The sequence below is a fragment of the Excalfactoria chinensis genome, chromosome 9 (genome assembly GCF_039878825.1).
Source record: "Excalfactoria chinensis isolate bCotChi1 chromosome 9, bCotChi1.hap2, whole genome shotgun sequence".
Lineage (NCBI taxonomy): Eukaryota > Metazoa > Chordata > Aves > Galliformes > Phasianidae > Excalfactoria > Excalfactoria chinensis.
The window spans coordinates 9,138,597-9,163,957 of NC_092833.1; the positions used below are offsets into that span (position 1 = coordinate 9,138,597).

General features: G+C 47.9%; 1 protein-coding gene across 2 annotated transcripts; it reads left to right on the top strand.

Moving 5' to 3' along the window:
• Positions 1 to 1,090: 1,090 nt before the first annotated feature.
• On the top strand, positions 1,091 to 23,540 carry LSG1 (large 60S subunit nuclear export GTPase 1). 2 transcript variants are annotated; one of them, XR_011904710.1, is made up of 15 exons: positions 1,091 to 1,894; positions 1,967 to 2,084; positions 2,228 to 2,348; positions 3,513 to 3,599; positions 4,477 to 4,563; positions 6,050 to 6,110; positions 6,857 to 7,033; positions 7,601 to 8,023; positions 8,283 to 8,384; positions 9,149 to 9,292; positions 9,598 to 9,721; positions 10,349 to 10,428; positions 11,022 to 11,195; positions 12,537 to 12,777; positions 23,495 to 23,540. XR_011904710.1 is itself a non-coding variant. In XM_072344968.1 (14 exons), the coding sequence occupies exons 1-14, from the start codon at positions 1,814 to 1,816 to the stop codon at positions 12,714 to 12,716; spliced, it is 1,959 nt and encodes a 652-aa protein (XP_072201069.1). In that variant the 5' UTR covers positions 1,093 to 1,813; the 3' UTR covers positions 12,717 to 14,708. The 2 variants fall into 2 exon arrangements, 1 of the variants encoding a protein (XP_072201069.1); XM_072344968.1 differs by lacking the exon at positions 23,495 to 23,540 and having other exon boundaries at positions 1,093 to 1,894; positions 12,537 to 14,708.
• Positions 23,541 to 25,361: the final 1,821 nt, after the last annotated feature.

Below are 25,361 nucleotides of genomic sequence, written 5' to 3' on the forward strand. Positions count from 1 at the left end.
CAGTGGCGTGGGAAAGTCTGTGAGATACAATCTCTCCTGAGCGACCCGGCCTTCCCTGCACACAGTGCTGTGCATGGCTCTGGGCAACACTCCCCCTTCCTGCCCTGCTCCGCCACCTCCTCCTCACTGCTGCCGGACCACGTTCCTGACATCGGTGCCCCACAGATGGAGCTGGGGTGAGGGTTTGCACGGCTTTGGGGAGAGCAGTGGAAATGTGACGCTTCTGCCAAGGCAGTGCACCTGTGGAAAAAGTGGATGCAATGAGGCCACATGCATGAGGATATATTGATCGTGTCAGTGTGTGAGCTATATGCACAGCCTGGGTAACAGTGGATCTCATCTTGCCGCAGCAGCAGACGGACAGTATGAAGCATTTCAAATGGGCATTTCGGTATTTTTCCAAAACAAAGGGGTTTAGTTGATCTGTAATTGTGATAAACTGAAGTTTCAGCCCTTTGTTCCAAAGCAGGACAAAGGGAGTGTCAGGATTTCCCATTAAATGGAAAGCCCGAGTGGGTCCCAGGCCCAGGGGCAGGTACTACATCCCCTGTGCTTGCACTGCTCCTCTGGCCTTGTCTATCTGCTGGGTGTTCAGGCAGCCCGAGGTGTGCCAGCCAAGCAGGGGACAAACAGCATGAGGCATGCTCTGCTTTCAAGGAAAAGGTCATTAATGCCTTTAACTGATACCTCTAGCCAACATGCACGGGTGCCAAAGGGCAGCATCACCCATCTGATGGACTGACTATGGAATGAGCGATGCCAGGACGGAGTGAGGACCATGCAGTGCCAGCCCTGTGTCAGCCCATACTGAGGGCTGCTGCTGGGGCACACCTCTTGCTGCAGTTGTTTATCAGCCACCCAGGGCAGGCACACCCTGCTTCCTGCACCGGCGGCCCCGGCACTTCCTGCTGCTATAATTAGAAGGGCAGTGGGGAACGGGGTGCAAACCCTCCCTAGGCTTTGGGGATGATGGTAGGGCTGTACCAGGCACTGCCCTGCAGTGGCTGAGGAGCAGAGCGGCACTGGGGCAGCAGTGGGGAGCTGCAGCCACCCCGCCAGCTTCCTGCCCGCACCAACACAAAGTCTTGTGGTTGACCTCCCCTCACTGCACCAGGCAGGAGGGTGATTGTATCTGTGACTGTGGAATAAGTGCAGTCTAAACAACTCACCCGGGGCCCAGCCTGCAGCACACAGCTCCCTGCCGTGCTGCTGCTCCAGAGAGGAGCGAGCCCATTCCCAAAGGCTGTGACCGCAGGCGTTGGGCACACGGACATCGCGTGGCTCTCCTGCCAACACCGGGGCTCTCTGTCCCAGCTGTGCTGTGGACCCGCAGGGTCAGGCCACCACCCCGCTGTGCTGCCCGGGTTGGGATGCAGCTGAGGACAAGGGGGGCCGTGCAGATGCAGCCCCACACAGAGAATTGTCTTTGTGTCACCGTGGGGTCACATAATATCTGCTGGTGGGGCTGGTGACGCCGCTGAAAGGAGCGTTGTGAAACCGCATGAATAATGAACGGCCGTCACATGAATGTTTCACAGTCCCGAGCTCTCCCAGCGCTGCCTGCGAGCAAAATGGAGGAGAAGCTGTCCAGAAAGAACAATGTTCCCTTCAGGCAAAATGCGCCGCTGACCGGCTGGAGGCTGAGCGCCGCGCACACGGCCGGGCTCGGAGCCTCCGCGCCCCCCGGCGGCGGTGAGGGGACGTCCGGAACCTCAGCGTCCGGAACGCGGCTCCGGGGAGGCGGGGAGCGGCGGAGCGCTGTGGGCGGGGCGCAGGAAGAGGGGCGGCCGCACTTCCTGTTCTACCGGGCCGCATGGGGAGGAAGCGGAGCGCGGGGTTGGGCCGCTCTCTGCAGCGGCAGCGCGGCTCGGAGCGGCGCGGAGCTGCGTCATGGGTAGGGACCGGGCTGCGGAGCTGGGGGGGGGAGCCGGGATTCACGGAGTAACGGCGGTGTCTGTCACGGCAGCTGCACGTCAGCGAGGTGGGCGACGAGAGGGGCCCGGAGCGGCGCTCGGCGGTGGAGCAGAGTCCGCTGGAGGAGTTCCTGGCCACCGCGGAGCTCGCCGGGACTCGCTTCGTGGCCGGTGAGTGGCCGGGGAGGGGAGCGGGGCTGGGCGCGGGCTGTGGGGGTCGGAGCCTTAGCAGGGCCGGCAGTGGTGGCGGGGCTGGTGGCTGCGGGTCACCTCGGGGTGACGCTGCCATATGGTCTCTCCCTGCCGCTCCGCAGAGCGCCTGAACATCCAGTTTGTGTCTGCCCAGAGCCGCACCGGCCTGCTCACTGCACAGGAGGCCCAGCGCGTCCGGCGGCTTCACGAGGAGAACCGGCAGTTCCTGCGCATCCCTCGGAGGTGAGTCCTGCGGGGTTGGGCCGAGGCTGCGCTGTGCTGTAGGCTGAGCTGCAGGCCTGGGGACGGCGTGTTGTTTCACCTGTACTCTGAAACGATTGCCTGACCTACACGAGCCTGCTGTAAGTGGCACTGCAGCTGCCTGCAGGTGCTGCCAGCCCCAGCGTGTCTGCCCTGATTGGATGCGTTTACAGCTCAAAGCCTGGCACTGCTGGAGCTCCAGGTTGTTTCCACCTAGCAAACCTTTCAGGAGCTCTTGCAGCCCAGAATGCCCGCTGTGTCCTAATAATGCATCAAAATAAGTGTGGCCAGCAGGTCAGTGGAGGTTCTGCCCCTCTGTTCTGTGCTGGTGAGACCTCACCTGGAGTATTGTGTCCAGATGTGGAGTCTTCGGTATAGGAGATAACATGGACCTGTTAGAGTGCATCCAGAAGAGGACCACAAAAGTGATCCAAGGGGTGAAACACTTCTCTGCAAGGACAGGCTGAGAGAACTGGGGCTGTGCAGCCAAGAGAAGAGAAGAGAAGAGAAGGCTCGGGGAGACCTGAGAGTGGCCTTTCAGTGTCTGCAGGGGGGCTGTAAGAAGGAAGGGGACAGACTCTTCAGCAGGGTCTGTTGTGACAGGACAAGTGGTTGTAGTTGCAAAATAGGAGGGGAGAGATTTATGTTGGGTGTAAGAAAAAGTTTTTTTATGTTAAGGTTAGTGAAGTATTGGCATGGGTTGCTTGGAGAGGTGGTGGTGCCCCATCCTTGGAGACACTCGAGGTCAGGCTGGACGGGGCTCTTAGCACCTGATGGAGGTGTAGGTATCCCTGTTCATTGCAGGGATTGGACCAGATGACCTTTAAAGGTCACCTCCAACTCAGATGATTCTGTGTGGTGGACCCTAATTAAACATGCTGCAAATGTTAGCGCAGTAACCAGTTTTGTGAGATCTGTTGTGTGTGGGACAGCAGCCTGTTGTGTTTAGCTGGTGGGATTTAGAGAGAACACGGAAATGGAGGGGTACTTAAAACTGCAGAAAAGAGATGTGTATGTGTGTGAACTGCAGCCATGTCAACATAGCTGAGTGTGTGGCGCCTGTGTTCTTCATGAATGAGTATTGCAGCAATGTCTGTAGTATAATTGCTGAAACTGACCGTTCACTCCAAAACGTGCTTGTTGCAGGCCATATTGGGATAGGACAACCAGTTCTGAAGACTTGAAGCAAGCTGAGCAAGAGAGCTTTCTTGAGTGGAGGAGACAGCTTGCCCAGTGAGTATGCTGCTTGTGCCTGTAGCAAAAGAGCTGACTGGAATCTGAGATACAGGCAGAGGTGAATTGTGTTTATCCTTGCTAGACTTCTAAAAACAACTTATTTTCAGAGGCGTTCTGCACTTATTCTTGAAGTCTGGACATCCCAACCACAGTTCAGGCACATCTTTGTCACGATCTTCATGTAGTTCTCTTCTGCATACATGTTCTTGTGCTGCGTGTAGCCAAGATTCTTGCAGTGTCTATCCATAGTTGCTGCTTCCCATTTTCCAGATTCTATTATCCGGTTTGTTAAAAACTTTTCATTAAGTTTTGTCCCTTTGATTCCCTGGTGTTCACAATGGAGCATTACGTTCTGTTCTTGCCTGTGAAGGGAGGAATGTGTTGTCTAAGAGCAGCACTGCTGCCCTGAATTTCTATAGCATGGTGCTGCCAGCCCTGTCTAGAGCAGATTGTGCTGCTCACATGCTGCCTTGGCTGGCTTGGCAGGTTAGGTTGTATTATTGCATGTGCACAGCGAACCCACTTTACCCTGAGCAAAGTCACTCATGCTCTAGTAACAGTGAGTTAAAGATTGCGTGAACCAGTTTCAAGTACTGCCCCAAAATACATTATTTTCTCAAAGGTGAAACTTGGTGGCTCTGAAATTTCACAAGCATTCTCTGTGTTTTCCATAATTTACTGCTTCTCCCTTGTTACAGTCCAGAGCTGTTGTGTCCCTGTTGAATCAATGTTCTGCTAGCAGAAATTGTGCCCACTGCTCGAGTGATTATTATAGCTCTCTCTGCAGCTAAAGCCTTTTGGGTCTAAGGAGGTATTGCTGTTGTGCACATTGCCTGACATAAGCCAAATATGTCTTTTCTCTGTTTTGCCGTAGCCTTGAGGAAGAAAAGAAGTTAATTCTAACCCCATTTGAAAGAAACTTGGAATTTTGGCGTCAGCTTTGGAGAGTCATTGAAAGAAGGTAAAAAGAAAACTGTTTGCTTCTTCAAATTATTGTGTATTGTTCTTGTTTTGTTTTTTCACCTGAGTTGAAGCCTTTTAAGTCAAGTATCAAGTGTCTGAGCACAGGAAAAGCAATTACAGTAAGGAATATTTCATTATCAGCTCTGAAGTGATTTTGCTTTGAAGTGATCAGAAGTTGATGGCAGGAGGAGCAGCTGATTGCAGTGCATGTTGGGTCTCAGCATGGCAACTCTGCGGCCTGTTTCTTGTGAGTCTCAGGGTTATTCAGATGTTGCTGCCCTTGGTCTCTCCCGGTCACCACTTGGGAGGTATCTTTTGAGGATGTTTCTTTGAGGTCTTTTGCCAAGATTAACCCTTGCCCCTCTCCCTCAACCGCACAGCTATATCCTGACTTTCAGGGGTGAGAGACAAGGAAGAAACAACTAAGTAGCTTTTGGAAAGAAAGAGCCTTTTGGTCTTTGGCTTCTTATCATACAAAGAAGTTGCAGCAGTGCACAAAAGAGAACAGCCTGTTATCACAGAAATAGCTTTGTTTGCTCTGCAGAGCTGGAATACAGTGGGAGTGCTGTCTCCTAAGTTAATCTGATGGAGGCATTTAATTTCACTAGCAATTAAGTTCGAGAGCATCTCTTCTGATTTTCTTAAGATTGAAAAATACTTCAGCAGTGAGGTCATGGTGAGCTGATCCTTTCACAGAAGTGGCTTTGTACTGGGTTCCACTGGGGCTCTGAGTGTGTGAGAGCTGGGCTGAGAGCATCCACTGCAATGTATCACTGTGTGCACTGTGAATGTGTATTTTGAGGTGGATGCAGTGTGTTGTTAATGCCTTTCTGCTCATATTGTGACTTCCTATTTCAGGTAGGGTGGGTACGTATGCCATCTTAGAACTCTGTGGGAAAGTCTTCCAGTCCCTTATGTTGCTGTCTAAATTTGATTCCTTGTCAGCCTTTTCTTGTTGCCCAGCTATGTGATTGAATAGTTTTCTGTATCCTATCAGAGTACATAGTGTCAGCTTCTTTTAGTCTTTGTTCAGTACATCTTTGTACCCATGTAACCTGTTCAATGGTTCCTTTGGGGTTGGAGGGGATTATTTTGTTTTTCTATCCAGCTGCGTAGTGATTAATGACTTAATTCCTCCATTCAACCTGCTGTGTTCTGAAGCTACCCTGAGCTGACAAAAATGAGCAAGTAGAGTCACCAGGCAAACAGAATCTGCATACATACTTTCCCTTTGCTTACTATATAGGAGAACTAGCTGAGTGAGATGAGTGTGGTATAGCAGTATTGGCTAGTGGCATAGACATGGATGGCTCTTTTGGGGCATGTGGGATGCTGAGATACTTTGTTAATTCAGTAAAGGTACTTAATAGATTAATGCAGTTCAAATAAGTGAAATTCATAACAAAGCTTGAAAGTGAGTAAAGATTCTTTCTTTGTGGCACTATGAGGAGGAGTATTTCACAGTGTTCTTTTATTTATTTTAGTGATATCGTAGTCCAGATTGTGGATGCTAGAAACCCTCTTCTTTTTAGATGCCAAGATCTGGTAAGTAAACCATCTTCCTGGTGGGTTTCATTTTTATTTCTGAAAGCTTATGCATGTGATTTATGTTTTTTATACATTAAGCCATGTAACACCTTGAAGCTATTCTATTCCTGTGCTTAACTGAACACCTTAGGCAAGTATTCTGGCACCAAATTATTTTTAAGTTCTTTTTCGTGTTTCACATGAAGTATAGTCAGTTTAAGGGCAGTTCTGCAGGCATGACATTGCAGATTGCATATTGCTTCTCCTTACCCTCTAGTGCCCATGCTTAATCACCTCTCTTTTAATTCCGTTGTGCTGCAGGTGATGGAATGAGCAGTGTGATGGAATAATAATGGTGGTCATCACTGTAATGAAAAACAAGATTAAAAATTATTGAAGGAACCACTTTGTAATGAAAGTCTGTAAAATACTGCATCACTGTAATACAAAATTGCTCAAACAGCTGCTCTTAGGAGTCACAGCTGCTCTTAGGAGTCACTGCTGTGATGTGTCTTGCCATCAGTCTAAGCAGACAAGATGTTGGCGTTTGTGGCCAGGAACAGCATGTACTGCGGTAGTTGAGTGCTTCAATTTAGTGCTTGTAGCTGTCTGCACAACACCAGATCTATCTAACCCAAGAGACAGTAAACCTGGTTACACTTGCATGGAGCTGGATGGTGCAACTTGTCCTGCTGTTGTTCTGTTATCTTGGGGGGAGGAGTCAAAAACTTGGTAAGAGCTTATTCTTTCCTTGTTTTCATCAGGAAAGTTATGTTAAGGAAGTCAGCAATGACAAGGAGAACATGATCCTGATAAACAAAGCAGATTTGCTGAGTGAAGAGCAGCGGGCTGCCTGGGCACAGTTCTTTGAGAAGGAGGGTGTTAAAGTGGTGTTCTGGTCGGCGTTAGCAGAGTGCAGACGGCTATCTGGAGAAGTAAAGGTGGGTGACCAGTTCAAACTGGGTGCGTGCTGGCTGCCTCCAGTAACTTGTTTTGCAGTTACATCTCTGGTTTATCTAAGCTCCTTTCTAGGAAAGGCACAGTCTCGGGGTAGGATTTCTCTCAGGACCTGTGTGGCTGTAAAACAGTATTTTAGTAATTGGTCTGGGGGCAAAAGTGGGGAGGGTAAAATGGAGAATGAACTGCTGCATCTTTTAGCCATCATAACCATCATGTGTTGGGTTGGAAGAGACTGTGAAAATCACCTAGTTACACCTCCTGCCGTGGGCTGGCTGCCCCAAACCAGCTCAGGCTGCTCAGAGCCCCATTTAATCTGGTCTTGGATGCCTCCTTGGAATATATTTTTTCAGTCTCCTAAAATGGACTGGTTGTTTGTATGTCCTACTTCAGTCCACTAAATCAACTAATTAATGCAACATTAGGAGTTAATTGCCAGCCCTTGGGATTTGAATGTCAAAAAGATGATTGACTTGCACTACAGCAAGTGGAGTAAACAGCTGAACTGTGTGCTGTCTTTAGCTTTTACCCATGAAATACTGTTTACACAGGAACTGGATGCTGACAGTGCAGCAGATGACGTGAGTGATTCTGAAGAGGAAAGTTCCAGTCAAGAAGATGTCACTGTGGAAGACAGTGCAGAAAGCACATCCACAGGCAGTGCTTTGCAAACTGAACACCAGTGTTTGCTTAGTGACGATGACAGCAGTGATGAATATGAAGACTGTGAAGATGATGAAGAGGATGACTGGCAAACCTGTTCTGAGGATGAAGGTGGGGACAAAGTAAATGCTGTTGCCCCAAAGAGTATGGAAAGCACAACTGATATTGTTACAGTGCAGCATGTAGTGCAAGACCAGAACAGGAACATCAAGAACTTTAGCCATCTGGTACAGAGAAATGAGCTACTGGAGATATTCAAAACACTGCACAATGGACCAAGGGTGAAGGATGGGGAAGTAAATGTCGGACTGGTGAGTTGGACCTCATGCTTAAAATGGGACTGGCTAAATCTAAGTTTTAAATCCCTAAAACTTTGCAAGGGAAGCAGTCATGCTGTAGCCTGGCTCCCCGTAAGGGTGAAACACTAGCAAGTGAACATCACTAAGGGTTTTGTGGAAAGATTAACTCTGAAGTTGCTGGAATGCAATATTCCACACTACTTGTTTCAGTACTTATTAACATGCATGATCCTGCCTAGTAATCACTGTTACCCTTCCACTTGTCATCTAGGTGGGTTACCCTAACGTTGGCAAAAGTTCAACAATCAACACAATTCTTGGAGATAAGAAGGTGTCGGTGTCTGCAACACCAGGCCGCACAAAGCACTTCCAGGTATTGCTGACAAAGAGCTTTGCTGTATTTGTTTATGGTAGAAGAGAACTTCATAATGAAATATAAATTACCACTTGAACCTACTGAGAACTGTTCTGCCAGTCTGATCTCTGTCCAGCAGAGTTTAGGTTAGAGAGGTTGGTCTCAGTTTATATCATTTTGCAACTTCAGGCCTTGTTTCTAAACTCTTGCTATGCTTTGCGAGTGTCTCAAGAGAGCTGCTGTGCCATGGAGATATTTTCCATGTCCTGATCTTATTTAGGTAGTTCGACTTCCTAAAACTAAATGTGCCTGCAAATAGCTGAGCATCAAGCTTCAAATCATCCTTTCTTGTCCTTACTGCTGTAAGCACGCTGAGTTATGCTGCCTTCTTCATGTTAAGCAAGCACATAATTTTGAATTGGCATCTCCAGTGATATAATAGACACTGTGACATTTGTACTTCTGCCACTGACATCAAAATGTCCAACACAGTTAAAGATTTCTGGATTGCTTTCTCCTCTGACAGTGGCCCATCAGACTGGAGAGCTGGAGATCTGCCTACCCAGATTTGGGCACCTTGTTTAGGAGCCTTGGAAGTGCTGCTGTGTTCTGCATAGGATTTTCTTAATGGTTGGGGCCAGCAGGGCAGACATCTATGTTAGTAAAGTTTCTTCTTATTCTCACCTGCATCTCTATTTCATGAATGCATTTGATCTCTTGTTCCTTTTTCCTCCATGGTCGCTGTCTCACCTTGGTGAACTCATGGTTTATTTGTTGTGCAGACTCTGTATGTGGAGCCTGGCCTGTGCCTCTGTGATTGCCCTGGTCTGGTGATGCCATCTTTTGTCTCCACCAAAGCAGAGATGATTTGTTCTGGAATTCTGCCCATAGACCAGATGAGGGACCATGTTCCACCCATTTCTTTAATATCCTTTGCATGAGGTTTGTGTGAGTGGCTGCAGGAGGATCTGAAATACGGGATGTAGCATGTTACAGCCCTTCTACGTGTGCTGATGCACTGAGAGCAGTGGGGATGCACGTTGTTTAAAACAGCCCTGCTGTGTTTGTCTTTTGTTGTCTTATTTTAAGTTTATCCTTTTATCAGACCTGCATTGCTTTTCTGGTTTGCAGCAAGATCCCAGACAATTTTTAACCCATGCTCTTAGAGTGATGTGGGCAGAGATTACTTTTGTAGCTGAAGATCACAAAGTGGTTTCCTTCACTAGTTTATGTCTGCCAGCATATCCCACGAAACATTTTGGAAGCGACCTATGGAATAAATATCATAAGGCCAAGGGAAGATGAGGATCCAAATCGAAAGCCAACAGCTGAAGAGCTGCTAACGGCATATGGATGTGAGTGATGATCCCTTTAAAAGCTGTATTCTATACTATGTGCATTGTCCTGAAAAACTGCCTTAGAAGGTTTTAATGTCAGGTTATGTGCTGAGCTTCCCATTCGGATGTATCCTCTTCTCACGTAGGGACTCTGCTAACAGCTAGTCACATGTGTTACAATGGTGCTTTGCCAATTTCATCCAACAGCTGCAGTGGATGTGTTGTGTTGGTTCATGAAACGTCCTGCCAGTCTGCAGTACGATGCTGTATCCTTCAAGTTGTTCTGTGGCACTCTCATTGTTTTAGATACTTCACATTGACTGCATCTTGAATTAGATTGAAAAATGCAGTAAAGGCTTATCTCCCTTGTCTGATTCTTTGATGCAGTTAATCTTCTCGGACCTTAAAACAAAAATGATAATACAGCAGGTTCTCTGTAGCAGGGAGATGTCGGCTTCTTTCAGGTTAGGATGCATCTGCATTTCCTCTATAGGCATCGATGTTCTGTTTTCCTCCATGCTTTCCCCAACAGAAGCCTTTTTCAGAGGGAGGGTTTGTTTGAGGAAGGATACGATGTGCAGTTTGGCAGCTGAGAGGAATGTGTTAATTCTCTACTGACATCTTTTCACTTTTTCTGTCTTGCAGATATGAGAGGCTTTATGACAGCCCACGGACAGCCAGACCAGCCGAGATCGGCTCGATATGTGCTAAAGGATTATGTCAGTGTAAGTTCTTCCTACATTTGGGTTTTCTTTCCTGCTGGGAGGTGAACTGAAGCTTTTACTGAAGTGTGAAGGGTCACAATGAAGTGAATTATGTTCCTTCGGATAAAACTGGTGTACATCAAAATATGCTTTAAATCAGGTTATTTTTGTGTTTTAAATAAATGGAATCATCATCTTTTTAAAGCAGACAGTGTCTCTTCTGGAAGCAAAACCATTTTATTTAGTTGAACCAGTATTTATTTATTATAGGACTGCAGTTTTGAGTATTGTGGTACAGCATGCTTGTATAGCACCTGGCAGCAACTTAGTGTTGAGTATTAATAGGATCCTCCAGTACTCCTCAAAGAGACTTGTACTGCGTTATCTGAAGCTGGATGTTGCAGTTGAAACAGCTGAAGGGTGGTGCTTTGGATTAGAGTGATGCTTTAAAACTTGAGCCAGTAGATGCCTGAAAAAGACTAGATGTGCTGACAGTCTACCAACATGAGACCTCTTAAGATCCAAGGTCCTTCTTAGCCGTGGAATTGTTCTCTTTCTTCTGTAGGTCTCTCTGATTTTTTTTTTTAGCTGACTTTGTACCATTATTTCCACAGGGGAAGCTGTTATACTGCCATCCACCTCCTGGCATTGACCCAGGTGGTTTTCAGCACCAGCATGAAAGGTATCCAGAGAGCACAACTGTCCAAACCAGTGGACCAGAGAAGCCTAAAAAGAATACCAAAGCAAAACAAATAGAAAATGTGGTGGACAAATCATTTTTCCACCAGGTAAATTTGGGGGGGGGAGAGATGATTTTTCAGGAGTTATTACAGCAGCATTGATGTGTCACAGGTACTGGGAAAAATGGCTTTGGTGAAGGTGTACTGAGTTACGTTGATTGCTGTTTCGTACTGTGAGCTCTGCACGTAACTTCTACCCAAGATGTCTTTGTGTTGGTTTTTTTTATTGTCTTGTAAATCACTAGGAATGTCACAGCTAACTGGAAGATAGCTAATGAGCTACACAAAAGTTCATTTTAAAAGGGCAGCAGGGTTGCCCTTGTCATTATGGGCCTAACCATAAGCCTTGAGCAAACAAGAGAAGGACGAAGAAAGGACACAGTAACAAAGAATGTGGTTTCGGACTATATGTTCCCCAAGACAAACTTTTCTTTCTTGAGATCACTTATTTAGGGGACATAATAAGCTTCTTTAAGGCAAATTGATTTAGTACCTTGTGGCCGTTTTGATTCAGAACCCAAGATCAGATGAAAATAATGGACAATGGAATCCGAGTTAAAATGTAGATAAGAAATCTGAAAGTGAGGTATGAGATGGCAGTTTCTCTGGTGTGCTTCTTGTTAAATCCCACGGGGATCCGCTTTGCCCCTGCACTACTGAAAAGAATTATTAATGACTTGGAATGAAATGTCAGATCCATAACTGATGAAGTCTGCATACCTGACACAGATCAGAGTGGAGTGTTTAGCAGTGAGGAGGATGCGTCAGACAGTGTGATCCGTTCTGCTTGATTAGCTGGTATGAGCGGTGTTTGTTACAGCACAGCTAATGATAGTCATACATTTTGAAACCAAGAACTTAGGCTCTTTTCAAAAACAGCTTTTTGGAAAGCTGTGACCTGAAAAGAATTTTTGGGATTACCAGACTTTTCCTCTGTCTGGCCAAAGTGCTGGCACATCTGGCTGTGAGCCCCAGCAGCGCTACCCACACTACAGACTTGAGCAAGTTATTTTAGTCTCCGGCTTTCACAGACGCCAGATTTGTTTGCAAAGACAATGTGTTGTGTGCAAAGCAGAGACTGTGAGAATCGATCTTAGCGCTGTGGCTCATGTCTGTCGGAGCTCTGTGTCTGGTAAACATTCCGCCTCTGCTTGCAGTGCTGAGCACTGAGGACCTGGCTCAGTGAGGCATGGCTGCAGGCAGAACTGGAAAGCACTGGCAGACTTTGCTCAGCTGTGTTTTTTAACCTTTCCTGCAGCTCTGGAGATGGGGACTGAGCAAGTCTTATAGGGTTTGAGCTCGCTTGTGTCTGGTTTTATCAGTGTATCACAGATCCTTGTGATTACGCATCTTCTCATCAGTCACTGGTCACTGTGTCTCCCCTTCCAGGAGAACGTTCGTGCTCTGATGAAAGGCGTCCGGGCTACGATGGGATACCGGCCTGGCAGTGGCCTTGTCTCTGTGCCTGCACCCAATGCTGGGAACGTGGTAGGAAAGCCCTGGAAAAAACACGGCAACAGGAACAAGAAGGAAAAAATTCGCAGGATCACTAAACATCTGGAGAATTAGCCATGGCCCTGATACCCAGCATTCCCAGGGCAGGCACTGCACTGTCCTGCAGGCAGAAATTGTAAGTGGGCATCACTAGCTCACCTTGGGAGCTCTGCGCTGTGGGTTGGCCTGGGCGGAGGATAAGAATGGGCTCTGATACTTTGGAGCTCATCTTTTCTGAGAGAAAAAAATGGACCTGGCCATTTGTGTTACCTGGAAGCTCGCCCAGGCATTTGGGCACCGCTGAGATGTCCTTTCAATGGAAGCAGATGGAGCTGTGCAGGAATGTTTTTTCCTCAAGCAAGCCCTGTAAAACTGACTAAAATCTTCATAAACAGTTGAATCGTAATGAGTGATGTTTGTTACCCTGTGAGATGCTATTGCTCACCTCCTGGTTTGTGTGCTTTTTTTAAAGCTTGTTTGTTGATCTGACAGGACACTTGAGTGGGTTGAAAAAATTACTTCCAAGATTTTTATTGCCTTCTTCCTTTTCCACTCAGCCCTATTTTATGAAATCCTGCTCTGAAAGCATCCCCTGTTTCCCAGTCTAAGGCAGAGCATGGGATGCCATGTAAGGGACGCACTGCCTTTTTGTCCTTCACACTGAGCTGGTATCAGTTGTTTATGTGATTTCCTGTTGGTATTTTATAACACTGTTTTCCACGTGGCTGGCAAAAAAATCTGCTGGTGCTCATTTGTCCTAAAACAGGGTGAGGATTTTACTTTGTGTATTGTTGTGTATATCGTCTTGCTGCCTGTTGTTACACACTACCTGATCTCAGAAGATTTGTTAGCAGCAGATTTCAGTACGTACGTTAGTATTTGATGCTAAAAAGATTCTGCTTACTTGGGGTTGGACTTAAGCAGGACATACTCCTTGTTTTCCCTGCCCAGAAAATATTTGTGTACATGGTCAGTGTTTTTCATTCCTCCTGCAGCATGGAGTAATAATAGGATTGGAAAGGCTCAGAAAGTAAGTTTGGGCTTTGCTTTTAGGTGGTGGAGCACAGTAACAGATACGGATGCTGGTCTCTGATACTAAAAAAGGGAATGCTGCCTCGTAACTTTTTTCCTTTGCCTTAAGCCTGGATGGAGATACCAAAGCAGCTGCTGAGTGGAGCCATAACAGATGTAAGTCGTGCAAGCAGACTGCTTTTGGCTTTGCGACCCTTTGTGCGCTGGTCGCCTATACCAGATTTCACTGCACTCTGTATACAAAGGGTCCCCTGACAGCAGAGCTCTCACCTTGGCTCCTGCTTTCCCTCGAGTCTCTGCATTCAAGTTCTTGATTACATAACTGGAAGGGAAGATATTTCCCTGCCAGCTGTAATTACACTGAACGAATATGGCTGATGGTATTTTAAGTCAATGTCCCATAAAGGACATTGGGTTCTCAGAAGATACTGAGTCTGGGTCTGACTGTTCTGGAGAGTATTTTTGCCTTTCATTCCTGAAAAGAAAGTGCCTTAGCTACATTGGTCTCCTGTCAGACTTTCCCACCCTTGTAGGAGTGGGTTGTGCTTTTGTGCCCAGTGCTGTTCCCAGGACCTAATTGCCCAGAAATAACCCTTTCTTTTTGCCTTATCTTAAGCTGATACTTGTCATATCATCATTCTAACATTGGAGCACCCTTCATATTTTTTTCTGTACCACTTTTCTCTTGTCAAGTCATTTTGAAATCTTAGCTCACGTTGCGTATACTTGGGGTTCCTATTGCATTGTCAGCCGGGCACAGTTAGCTCTCTGTGAGCTTCCTTGCTGGATTTGAGCTCCCAAATCTTGTTGAATGGCTGATATCCAAAGCAGCTGGCCCTGCTTTGCTCACAGAAACCTTTTGCTGCAGAAGCTGCTGAACCACTTGTGTTTGCATGAGTGAATGGAGGATAGCAAGTATCTGAGCCAGTAGTGTTTGCTGCAGTGTGTTACATGCAGACGGCTGCTTGCTGTGCTGAAAGGCTCTTGCTTCAAATAGAGGTAGGACCATAAACAAGAGTTCTGGACCCAAAAACTTGTTAATGTTTTATGCTGCTATTGAGCAATGGGGAAACAAAGTAATAGGCAAGGACTAAAGCACTGTTAGTGCTTTAATGCTTTCCTGTGGTGGTTTGGTCTGTTGCTCAGCCACATCTGTCCCACGCTACTCTTGCTAGGGAATGCTGGGCCGGCAGTGCTGACAGCTCAGCTTAGCATCCCCGAGCAGCTGCCAAGCATGAGGAGATGGAGAATTCGCTGCTGCCATGAGCCTGCACAAAGCAGGCATTGTGCCTTGCTGCAGCCACCTGCTGGGTGAGCGTCTTTCTGCCTCTCTCTGTGCTTTCTGTAGGCATCAAGTTTCCATTTCTGAGTGCCACTTGCTCACGTGGAGGGAGCATGCGGGCTGTGACCAGCTACAGCTTGTTCTGTGAGTCTGCAGTATAACAGCACACAGAGTTCTCCCTCCCTCCCTCATGGGGGAGGGAGAGCTTTGCTGTACAAGCAGCTTATTTTGCTGGCTAATACTACCCGTTGTGCTGCTGTTGTTGTTTGGGGTGTGGTGGGGAGCTCAGGGTAGAGAGAGAGAGCACAGGAGGTGTACCAGCACTGCAGTGCCTGTTTGCTCCTGGATGAGAGGACCAGAACAGGATTTGGGACCCTGAGATGCGGTGCTGAGTGCTGTGCCCCCACGTGCTGTACAGTCATAGCACCGCCCGTTAATGCCAAGTATTTCCCGGAGGAGGCTGAAATCCCCTTTGTTGCCAATAGGGGGCGACCTCACCCAGCCAGAGACGGGAATGCTCGAGGTGTTGAGCTCATCCTGGGACACGACTGGAGGTCAGCGTGAGGGTGAGGAGAAGAGCTGCTCCTGAGTCAGAATAATGTGTGTCCCAGTGATTCTTCGTGGCTGTGCAAAAGGGCCTGTCCCTGGGATGGTGTTGGTGTGGAAGGCCTGTGCTTGCTGTGTGGAACAAACCCGGCTTTGGGCTGCTGCACTGGAGCTGGCCAGGTCCCCCTGCACTTCTGTCACTTTGGTGTCATAACAGTTGCAACAAAGAAACAGAAACATTGTTGCTACAAACCAGCCAAGCTTCTGTTGCTGCAAGAAGAGAGTAACTAGAATAGCCAGCTCCCTCCCTTACCAGTTGGGACTTGAAAAGGGGACTGCGCCTGGGCTCCTTCCTCTCTGGGATGATTTGGTGGTGCCTCAAAAGATGTGTGATGTGGACCAGAAGAAGCCGTAGGACTGTGGGTGCAATCACGGGGAGGGAGCAGCCAGGCTGTGTTACAGCACTGGGCATGTGCAAGTACCATGGGCCACCTGCATGCTACTGAGGCTGCAGCTGCAGTGTGTGGCATCTCAGGGACCCCACAGCCCACGCTAATGTATTTGTGACACACAAAGTACTGCTTTGTCCGAAGCTTTCAAAGCCACGGGTTGTGCCCTGCTGCCCTAGCCCTGCAGCTGGGTGGGAGGTGATGGTTGCTTGGCCTGAGCTGTGTCAGAGCTGCAGAGGAGATAGCTCTGTGCTGCTTTGCACTGCACAAGTGAGGGGCAGAGCTGGCACCTCCCTCAGGCAGTGGGAAATGTGCCGTGGAGTGAGGATGGGGCACTGGGAGATCAGATCCTGCCACGGCAGAAGGAGACTTTGCAGAGCTCAGGCTGATAAGAACTCTGCAACCAGTTTTCCAAGGGCCAGTGTGAATTGCTGAATGGTGGGGCTCAGAACTCGAGACGCCAGACAATGGAAAGGCTGGAAAGATAAAGGAGAGGAAATTCTTCTGCTGTATTGCCTTTCCTATGGCGATAAGATAACACAAAGTGAAACAAGTGGTGGGCACCCCAGCTGCTCCCTGGAACAGCAGGAAGATGTCTGCTGGGGCTCCTGCAGTGCCTGGCGGGTGGTCCTGGGGCAACGTGAGTGGGGTCTGCTCAGAAAACTGGGTGAGTTTTGATAAGAGGATGTGATGGGTTTGGTGCTGTTGGAGCAGCATTACTGTGCCTCAGAGCACAGAGACGGGCAGGTCTGACATGGGTCTGGCTGGAGGCACACTCGGAGGTGGCCCAGATTAGCTGCGGAAATCATTGTGGGATATTTTGGGCGGCAGAGCTCAGATGAATGATTTGGAGACTGAAAGAAACTGGGGCTGCCACTTCTGGCTTGGGAAGTCCCAGGGCTGTGCTGCAGGGAGCAGAAGGGTGGGTGAAAAGAGGTCACTGTGCTGCCATCTCTGCTGTATCCACACAGCTCCTGCTCTGGCTGTGGCCTGGCCCAGGTTTGCCAGGATGAGGTGGACTCTCATCTGCTTCAATGTCTGCTTTTGTGTCCCACTGTTATAAATCAACCTTTGGATAGTGGCTGTGCTTGGTGGGGCAGGGCCAGGTCCCCTCTTGTGGTGCTCTTTTCCAGCCTTAATGATTCTGTGCTCTATGCATAGCTCTCACATCCTCACTTAAGTGGGGGGCTGTGCAGGAACATCCCCAAGCAGTGGAGCAGCTTGCAGTGGAGGTAGGAGCAGCATGGTGAGCACCATAGCTGGTGTGGTGGTGGGTGGTGAGTGCAACACGGCAGGAGTATGGCCATTGCCATAATGAAGAAGAGCCAGAAAGAGGAATTGATTCCAAGACCAATGGGGGCAGCCCCAAGGCTGGGAATGGCACGCATCTTCTCCCAGTGGGTGCTTCATGCCTGGCTACAGGTCCATGCAGGGGCCCCAGTCCCCTGTGCTGAAGTCATGCCTTTGATGTGCTGTGAGGCTGCCCCGTGCCGCTCTGCAGCATTGTTGGGCAGGATCTGAGCAGCCATTGTGTGAGGCAAAACAAACCCTTCCTATCGTGTCAAAGGCTCATGGGGTGGCCCTGCTTCCAGCTGCCGGCTGAAGCACCAGCGCAGCCCTGCCAAAGCCCGCTGATAACAATCTCCTCTTGCAAAAGGGTTCAAGTCCCCACTCTGGTGGGTGATGTCACCTTATCAGCGCTCAGGGCTGATGATAAAGGGATCAATCCAAGCACAGTCGCCTCCCCACCGCAGCGCCGGCTGCAAACACAATGCACGGGGCCCTGCGTGCTCCTTCCCAGCAGGAGGGTCGTGCAACCTGGGCCCCGCACAGCACCGGGATGGGAACAATAGTGGCAGTGAGTGCTGGCGGGTAGGCGACTCCTGAGAATCATGTGTGTACCCTAGCTGCAGCAGAGGCAATTTGTCAAAGTCCTATTTTCCTCTCGCTGATAAGATAGGGCTCATGGAGTACAATAATGTCTTCCTGAGATACAATTGTGGCTCTTCTACTCAGCACACACAGAGGGAAGGCTAATTTTGGTCTCACTAGGCTGGGGGGTGGGAGGGGGAGAGAGGCCAAGCGGCTCTCCATGGAGACCAGGACAGGGCCATGGTGCTAGCTATGCCCCTGCAAGTGATGAGCATAGGCCTTAGGCAAGTTCTGCCCCAGCAACTTGGGGAACGCTTTGCCCCTGCCTCGCTCTGTTGCCCCATCTGCCAAGGCACAGTCGTCTTGTCCCTGCCAAGCCCAGCACTGGACTGTGCCTGTTGGGAGACACCAATATCCCCAGCCTTCCTGCTGGTGCTCCAGCATTGCAGCTGCACGAGGAGCTGGTTCAGGTAGTTTTGTGATCATGCAGAAGGTGTGGTGCTGCTTGGGGATGCAGTACTGTGCAGCACCTGCAGCTGTGCCATCAACTCAGTGCCATCACAGCTGCAGGCAATGTGGAGGAAAAAGCAGTAAAAGGCACAGCTGGCCAAATCTGACCCCATTCTCCCTGGGATCTGGGCCTTTAAATAAGAATGGAGAGAGTGCTGTGAGGAATTGGAATGGGGTATTTGGTAGGGGTTGGATTCTGCTTCCCTCAAAGGACAGCGTGTAGCCCTGCCTCCCAGCAGCACAGCCCTCTGGCAGAGCTGACGTTTCCATTTTGGCAAACTGCTTGGGATGCACTTTCTCTGCAGCTTGAAATCTGAGCATAATGCTATCTCCACAAACCATATTCACCAGCCTGATAATGTGACACAACAGAAGGTCAGTGGAAAAGTTAATATAACTTATTGGCTGATTAAAAAAAATCTAATCATCTGTTTTTCCTTTTTCCTGACCCCCCCCCCCCCCCTGCCACCCGCACCCAGCGCCCTGCTGACATTTTCCAGCTATTCCCAAAACAATGGTGAGGGTGGGAATGCTGTGAGCAGGCAGAGCTGTGAAGAGTTTTCCTGTGAGGCTGCCGCTGCATCTTGCTGCTCTGGGATGGTGCAGGCTGTGCTTGAGCCAAGGACACTGGCATGGCCAAGGACGAAGGTGGCACCAGGTTGCAAGGACAGATTCTCTGGAAACAAGGCCCTTTGGGTGAGCTCTCCATCAGCACATGCCACGCTGACTCTCGGCAGGAAGGAAACCTGGAGCAGTGTGTAGGTGGGTGCACACCTTTGCACATGTATGCGTGTGGTGGGAAGCATTGTCACGCAAGCTCTGCTCGTGCACGTTCCTCCCTAGCCACTGTGAGCATGCTTGCACTTGCTTGCCCAAATGCATGGGGTTGAAAGCCACAGGGAGCAGCTGCTTCACCCCACTGCTGTTCTCCAGCCACTTGCCTCCTCCTGCCCTGAGGCCTGTGCTGTCTGCACAGCCCTTGCTATGTCTGGAGCAATAGAGCAGCCAGATGGTTGTCAGGGCATGACCTATCCTGAGGACTCAGGTGAGCCTGCCTCATCAGGGTGGGGCTGCAAAGAGTCATTTCTTAAACTAATACTTTACAGATGCAAGAGAAAGGACTTCAGGGGGCAAAGGAGGACAGAAGGGATCTGGGGGCTACTTATTCAGCAAGAACTGTTGCTTGGAAGTGGAGGCTTTGGGGTTGCTGCTGAGACCTGGGAGGAAGAGCACCAGGAAGGCTGCCTTCTGGCTTAGGCTAAAGAGAGTTCAGGGGCTTTCTGTTGGGCTGCAGTGAATCCCTCTCACTTGAGTGCTTGGGAAGGAAAAGGGCTGCCTCCCAGCTTGACTGGGAAGTGCTTCTCCATCTCATAGATAGGCAAAGCTGAGGCATGGGAACTAGAGGCAGAAGGTGGGCTTGTGCTCCCAGCTAACAGCTTGCCCTGGTGTTTTCTGAGCTTCTCTCTTTCTGCTCTGACAGGGCTTCACTTAAGGTTGGATGGAGAACTTAGTCTGGGTAAAGCCACAACAAATCTTAGCTGGTGAGATGAGCTTGTGTGCTTTTGTAGTTACAGCTTAATTACTGCCAATGCAAGAACACTGCCTTCTTGCCAGAGGCTTGCTTTCATCCCTGCTCAGACATCACACATTTACTGTTGGCAGAAGTGTGGAAACGCCATGAGTATCCCACAGGCAAGAATTCCTCATCCTGCAGCTGAAAGGCTGTGGCGTGGTGCCTTAAATCTTCCTTCTGTCTTCAGAAGCATGTCAGAAACTTTTGGGTATTGTGGGGACAAAGTCAAGCTGGTGTGACTCGAGAGAGTTGTTTGTGCTGGAGATGGGGCTTCGGCCTGCACTTTAGAGCACTGTCACTGTGGCTGTGCCTCCTCCCTATGCGAAGTCCACATGTGTTATGCAGTGCCTGGTGCTGGCTGTGTCACAGCCCTGCCCAGCGCAACCATTTTCCCTGATACTGCAGCTGGCCTTTGGAGCTGGGTGGGCTTTGCAGCAAGGGTGTGTGCAAAGAAGGGTTGTGGGGCTGTCAGGTCCCACCCAGAAGAGGCCTCAGGCGGGAGTAGTAGGAGATGATGAAAATATGCTGTAGGAAAGCTGTCATAAAAACAGTGGGTTGTGTGGACAGTCAGGGTGCTGTTTCAGATCACAGTTATATGGCGTTAAGGCCAGGCTGAGTGAGCCCTGGGCAGCCTGAACTGGTGGGGGACAGCCAGCCCATGGCAGCTGTAAGGACTGGATGAGCTTGAAGGTCCTTCCAACCAAAGCCATGCTATGATTCTGTGCACTTGTCCGAGTCTTGTGGTCCCCTCTAGGCCAGCTCCTATCAGAAGCAGGCATAGGTGCGTGTAGGCCCACGGCTGGATGTGGGGCAGCTGCAGTAGCTTCTCCATAACCAGTGTAGAAGGACAGAACGTGAGTGCAAGTGTCACACGTGCTGTCTGGTCTTTCCTTAAAAAAAAGCCATCAAAGCCAGGGTGGTGTTTTTATTTTTCAGTTCAATAGTGGAATTTTGCTATGATAAATATGTCTTGGAAACCGGGAATGCAAACTACACTAGTTCAAAGACTTTTTTCCAGTGCTGCATATCTAAAGCTGCTCATCAGAGAAGAGCCTTTGCTGGACTGAGTGTAACAAGGACTGCATTCTTGTTCCATGCTGAGGATATGAAAGCAAGACACTGATCTTTGCAGATCTTGAAGAATGTGCCAGTGGTATTTCAGTAATCTAATGCTCTGCAGCCTGTGAAGGCTGCACAGTAACTGAGAGGAAATATCTTTGTTTTTATTCACTTGGCTTTATTCCTAATTCATTCTTTGATGCCATCAGCTTGGGATAATACATTTTCAGAGATATGCTTGAAATTAAGGAAATGAGTCTGATTATCAAAGTCCTCTAAGCATTTTCAGGGAGAAATGTACAACAATAGAGGTATTAAAGGCCCCATTTTCAAGCAATTCTAATATAAAATAAAAACATTGTGCTGCTAGATGGTGAGGTCCATTAGCAGTGTGTGCATCCACCGACTTGAAAGGATATCTGCTTTTCCAGTTGGGAAAACTGCTTGGTAGTTTGAATCCTTCCTGTGTGCTGGCTGGGCAGAGGCAGACTCATTTAACTGTCTCTTCACTTGCAGCCAAATAATAAATGTAAGGAAACTTACCTCTTTAGGCAAAAGTGATGGCTTCTCAACTCTTGTGTTTGAGATTTGCCTGCATTTTATTTATTTATTTGTTACGGTATATCTGTGTTGGCTTGGGTTTTACTGGAATACTTAGTGAAGTCAGTAGCTGTACCGGTTCCTACCTGAGCAATAAGCTGGAAGCAGGCACAGTCTCCTTGCTGCTTTGCATGGCAGTCATGGGGCTAGCAACAGGAATGGGAAAGCATGATATTTATTCTATCTACTGTAAATGTGAGTATTTAAGATCTTGCTCCGATAAATGGAGCAATGAATTCCCCTTTCAGTGCAACTGCTGGTAAAGACATGTCTTACTAGATATGCTGCTGTTGTAATGAAAATATCTAGCAAAATGGTTTATAAACAAGAAGTGAATGTCTGGAAGAAGGAGAAAAAAGGGATAGGGTGACAAGAGAAAAGAAAGGCTTCAGCTGTGACAATCTTGGGCACTGCATACAATCTGCTCTTTAAGTTGTTTCACAAGCTCCTCTGGCAGAGAAGTGATAATAAATTGTTTAACGACTTGGACTTGCCAATGTAGTTTAAGAAGCTTTAAAAGGAGACATTTAAAGGCTTGTTGCTGTGTATGACTCATCTCGAACAGTAAAACTGCAATTGCAGATTGCTCACCACCATTTCACAGGGCACTCTGTACAGCTGGCTGTGCCCTCAGGAGCTCAGGCACTTGGCACAGGAGCCCCTGTTCCATCCAGGTGCCAGTAATGTGTGGGAGCACCCAGTGCGTGGCCCCAATGCCAGTGCTCTTGCCAGAGCTGCTGGCAGTGAGCCCCAGCCTGCAAGCAGCTGAGGTCAGGAAAAGCAAAGGTACGAAAGGTAGGAAGAGAATCTCCTTGCTGGGAAAGTCAAACAAGTGGTGCTGGATGCATCCCACAGGAGTCCCTGTGGTCAGCCCTGGGGGAGGACTGGGTGGCACAGTGATAGCAGAGGTGTGTTTGTAGCTTTGAGGGCCAGATGTGGCCATCTGTGTGCCTGTGCACTACAGAGGTGGGCCTCTGAACCTACTCTGAGATAAGGCTCATATTTATACAGCCCTACCAGAAAAAGCAGGGTGGAACACGCTAATATATACACATTAAGGAGACCGAATAAATAAACAGTAGGTTTTGATTTATTTTCTCTGCTACTTGGACATCTTAGTTTTGGCACAAGATGGATTTTGTACACAAATGTGATCTCCAGTTAGGCTTTTGTGTTTGCTGATTTAGAAATCGTGTACAAAGGAGAAAAGCCTTGCAAATGTTCTTAAAGCAAAAAGATCTTTGTGCTATGTACTACAGAAGCACGTCCAGTCCTTGGTCCTGGCAGCTAGGAACTATGCAGCAGGTAACACGGACGTTCTCTGCCCTCAAGAATCTACAGCTGAAGATGAGAGATAACAGTGGAAAAACACACAAAACACAGTTAGGCAGTTTGAGAAAGGGCACTTGCTAAATGCCGCCTACCTGATTGGCATCATTCAGCACATCTGTGCCTCCAAGGGGAAAGTGCAGGGTCACAAAGGAGTGCAAACCTGCTGTACTAGGAAAAGGCTGTGGAAGGGAGCACTGAGTGTCACACACAAAAACTGTTCTACTCAAGAGAAGTCATAAAGGAGTCGGTGACACCCAACTTTATTGGGACCTGTACTCAGTTAAGATCCACCGGAGAGTACATTCAGGTGGAATATATATGGCTTTGAAATAAAAATATTCCTGGGAAGCCTGTTGTTAAGAAATGCTGCCTCAATTTGAGCAGGCAGTTGGAGCTACTTCTGTCCTCCAGCCCCAAGCTGCTGGTGTGTTCCCACATTTTTTAATTACACTGGCTGTAAACGGCTGTAACGTTTCCAAAAGCAGCGACAGAACTGGAATGTGTGCCCTGGCTCAGTTCCTTGTTAACAAATCTCACAAAGGAGAATTGAACAGAGGAAAAAAAAATGTGCTATTTATTTATTTATTATTTCCACCAGGTTGAAGATCTGATGCTTTAAAAGAACTGAACTGAGGGATTTCTTGGTAAGACAATAATTCATTACATCTTGTGACCTGTCCCTTTCCTAGAACAGGCATAGCTAGCAACGCTGTGGGAGTGCCAGGACTGCCAGTCATCTCCTGTGCTACAAACCAGAGCTGTGCCAAGAGAGCTGGAAAGCAGCTGAAACAGCTTCAGGAGATGGGCGGAGGGAACATGCCAACCACAAAATTAATTTCTGAATTAATAAAAGCTTGCGTGGTTTGAGGTTTGTGAAGCAATAAACATGTTCACATTTGCTGGGGACTGACAAAGAAGAGCAATTAGGTGCAAGGGAAACCTTCAAGGGTAGATAAGGATAATATGCTGGAATATGCAGTGGGCTGAAAAATATTATGAGAAGTTGATCTTTAATTGAAAATGACTAAAATAATTTTGGTGAATGTATATAAGCATGTATCAAAGCAAACCTTGTTGCTCTTATTTAATAGGGAATGATAGAATAAGAGCTTCTGGTTAACAGCAGTAATAACTTCATAATGTTTTTCCTTTGAAACACATGATAAACTCTTTCACCAGCCAGAACTTAGTCCAAAAGATATCTTTGACTTTTCCTCATCACAGTTGTGTGTGGGTACATATGGATATCTGTTGCTCCCATTTATATGTGTTGCCTCTGCTTTTCTTTCAGCAGCCAGGCAGAGCAGCACCTGTTTCAGCCTTCCTGCTTTCATGTGCCTGTTCTGGGCACTGCCACACTGCTGCCTCTTTCCCTGTGCTCTCCACTCCATCTTCCATGTAATGCTGTTGCTTCTTGCACAGTCTGTGAAGGAAGTGGCAGTTTTTAGCCTGTTTTGCCAAGCCAACTCAGGAAGTGGTCTGAGTGTGCTGAGATGCAACGGCAGCTGTGCAATAGTTTTAAGGTAAGTTATAAAGGCAATGCAACCAACTGTACAAATAGGCTGACAAGAAGCTTAGGGCAGCGCTGCGCTGCTTGTCACTCTCTGGAAGTTACCACCGCCTCATGCAGTGCAATGCACGGAGTGATGAGTTCCACCAGGCAACATGTGTTGGAGCATTTAGTGCTATAAAAGTTCCAAACTGCTAACAATTATGAGTAAGAAGGACTGAGGAAATGCTCCAGTGCAATCCAAGTGGAAACTGGCAGAGTGCTTCACAAACGTGTTATTTTGTGACACAGTTTCAGTGTCACGAAAGGAGGTTTTTCTGGTGTTAAAACGTGCTGCTCAGAAGGGGTGGCATAGGCAGCAATGAAGAACTGCATATAGATGAGAATTCGGAAAGCTGACAGCGATGGGTAAATCATCAGAATGGGAAAAAAGGGGAATTAATTAGGGAAACGTCATGAAAATATACATAACCGATATGATAAATCTCCACCCAGCCGTGTTTCCACAAGGCAGAAAGAAAAACACAGTAGTGATGTAGCTGTCAGACACAGACAGCAACACTCCAGTGGGAAAAAAAAAAAAAAAAAAAGCAACCAAAATTATTCAGTGATTTTTTTCTGCATTTAATGGATTTATTTATTTATTTATTTTTTTCTCTTCCCCATGTAACCAGGATGAATGAAAAACACTGGTTAATAACCATCTTTCAGACTAGAGCTGGAAAGCTTGCACACAGAACTAGGAGAATAACTGTTGATTCCTTATCCCGGAACAGTAACTGCTACATCCCAGGTAAGCAGTTACCAGATCGTGGCTAATCTGATCCCAACCTTTGGCAAAAGCAGTAAGGAAGGTGATGAAGCACATAATTAAACTGTGACATGAATAGAGTTAACACATGAACAGAAAACGGCGTTATAAAGTTTTTTGGTAAGAACACATACTGTGTTGAGG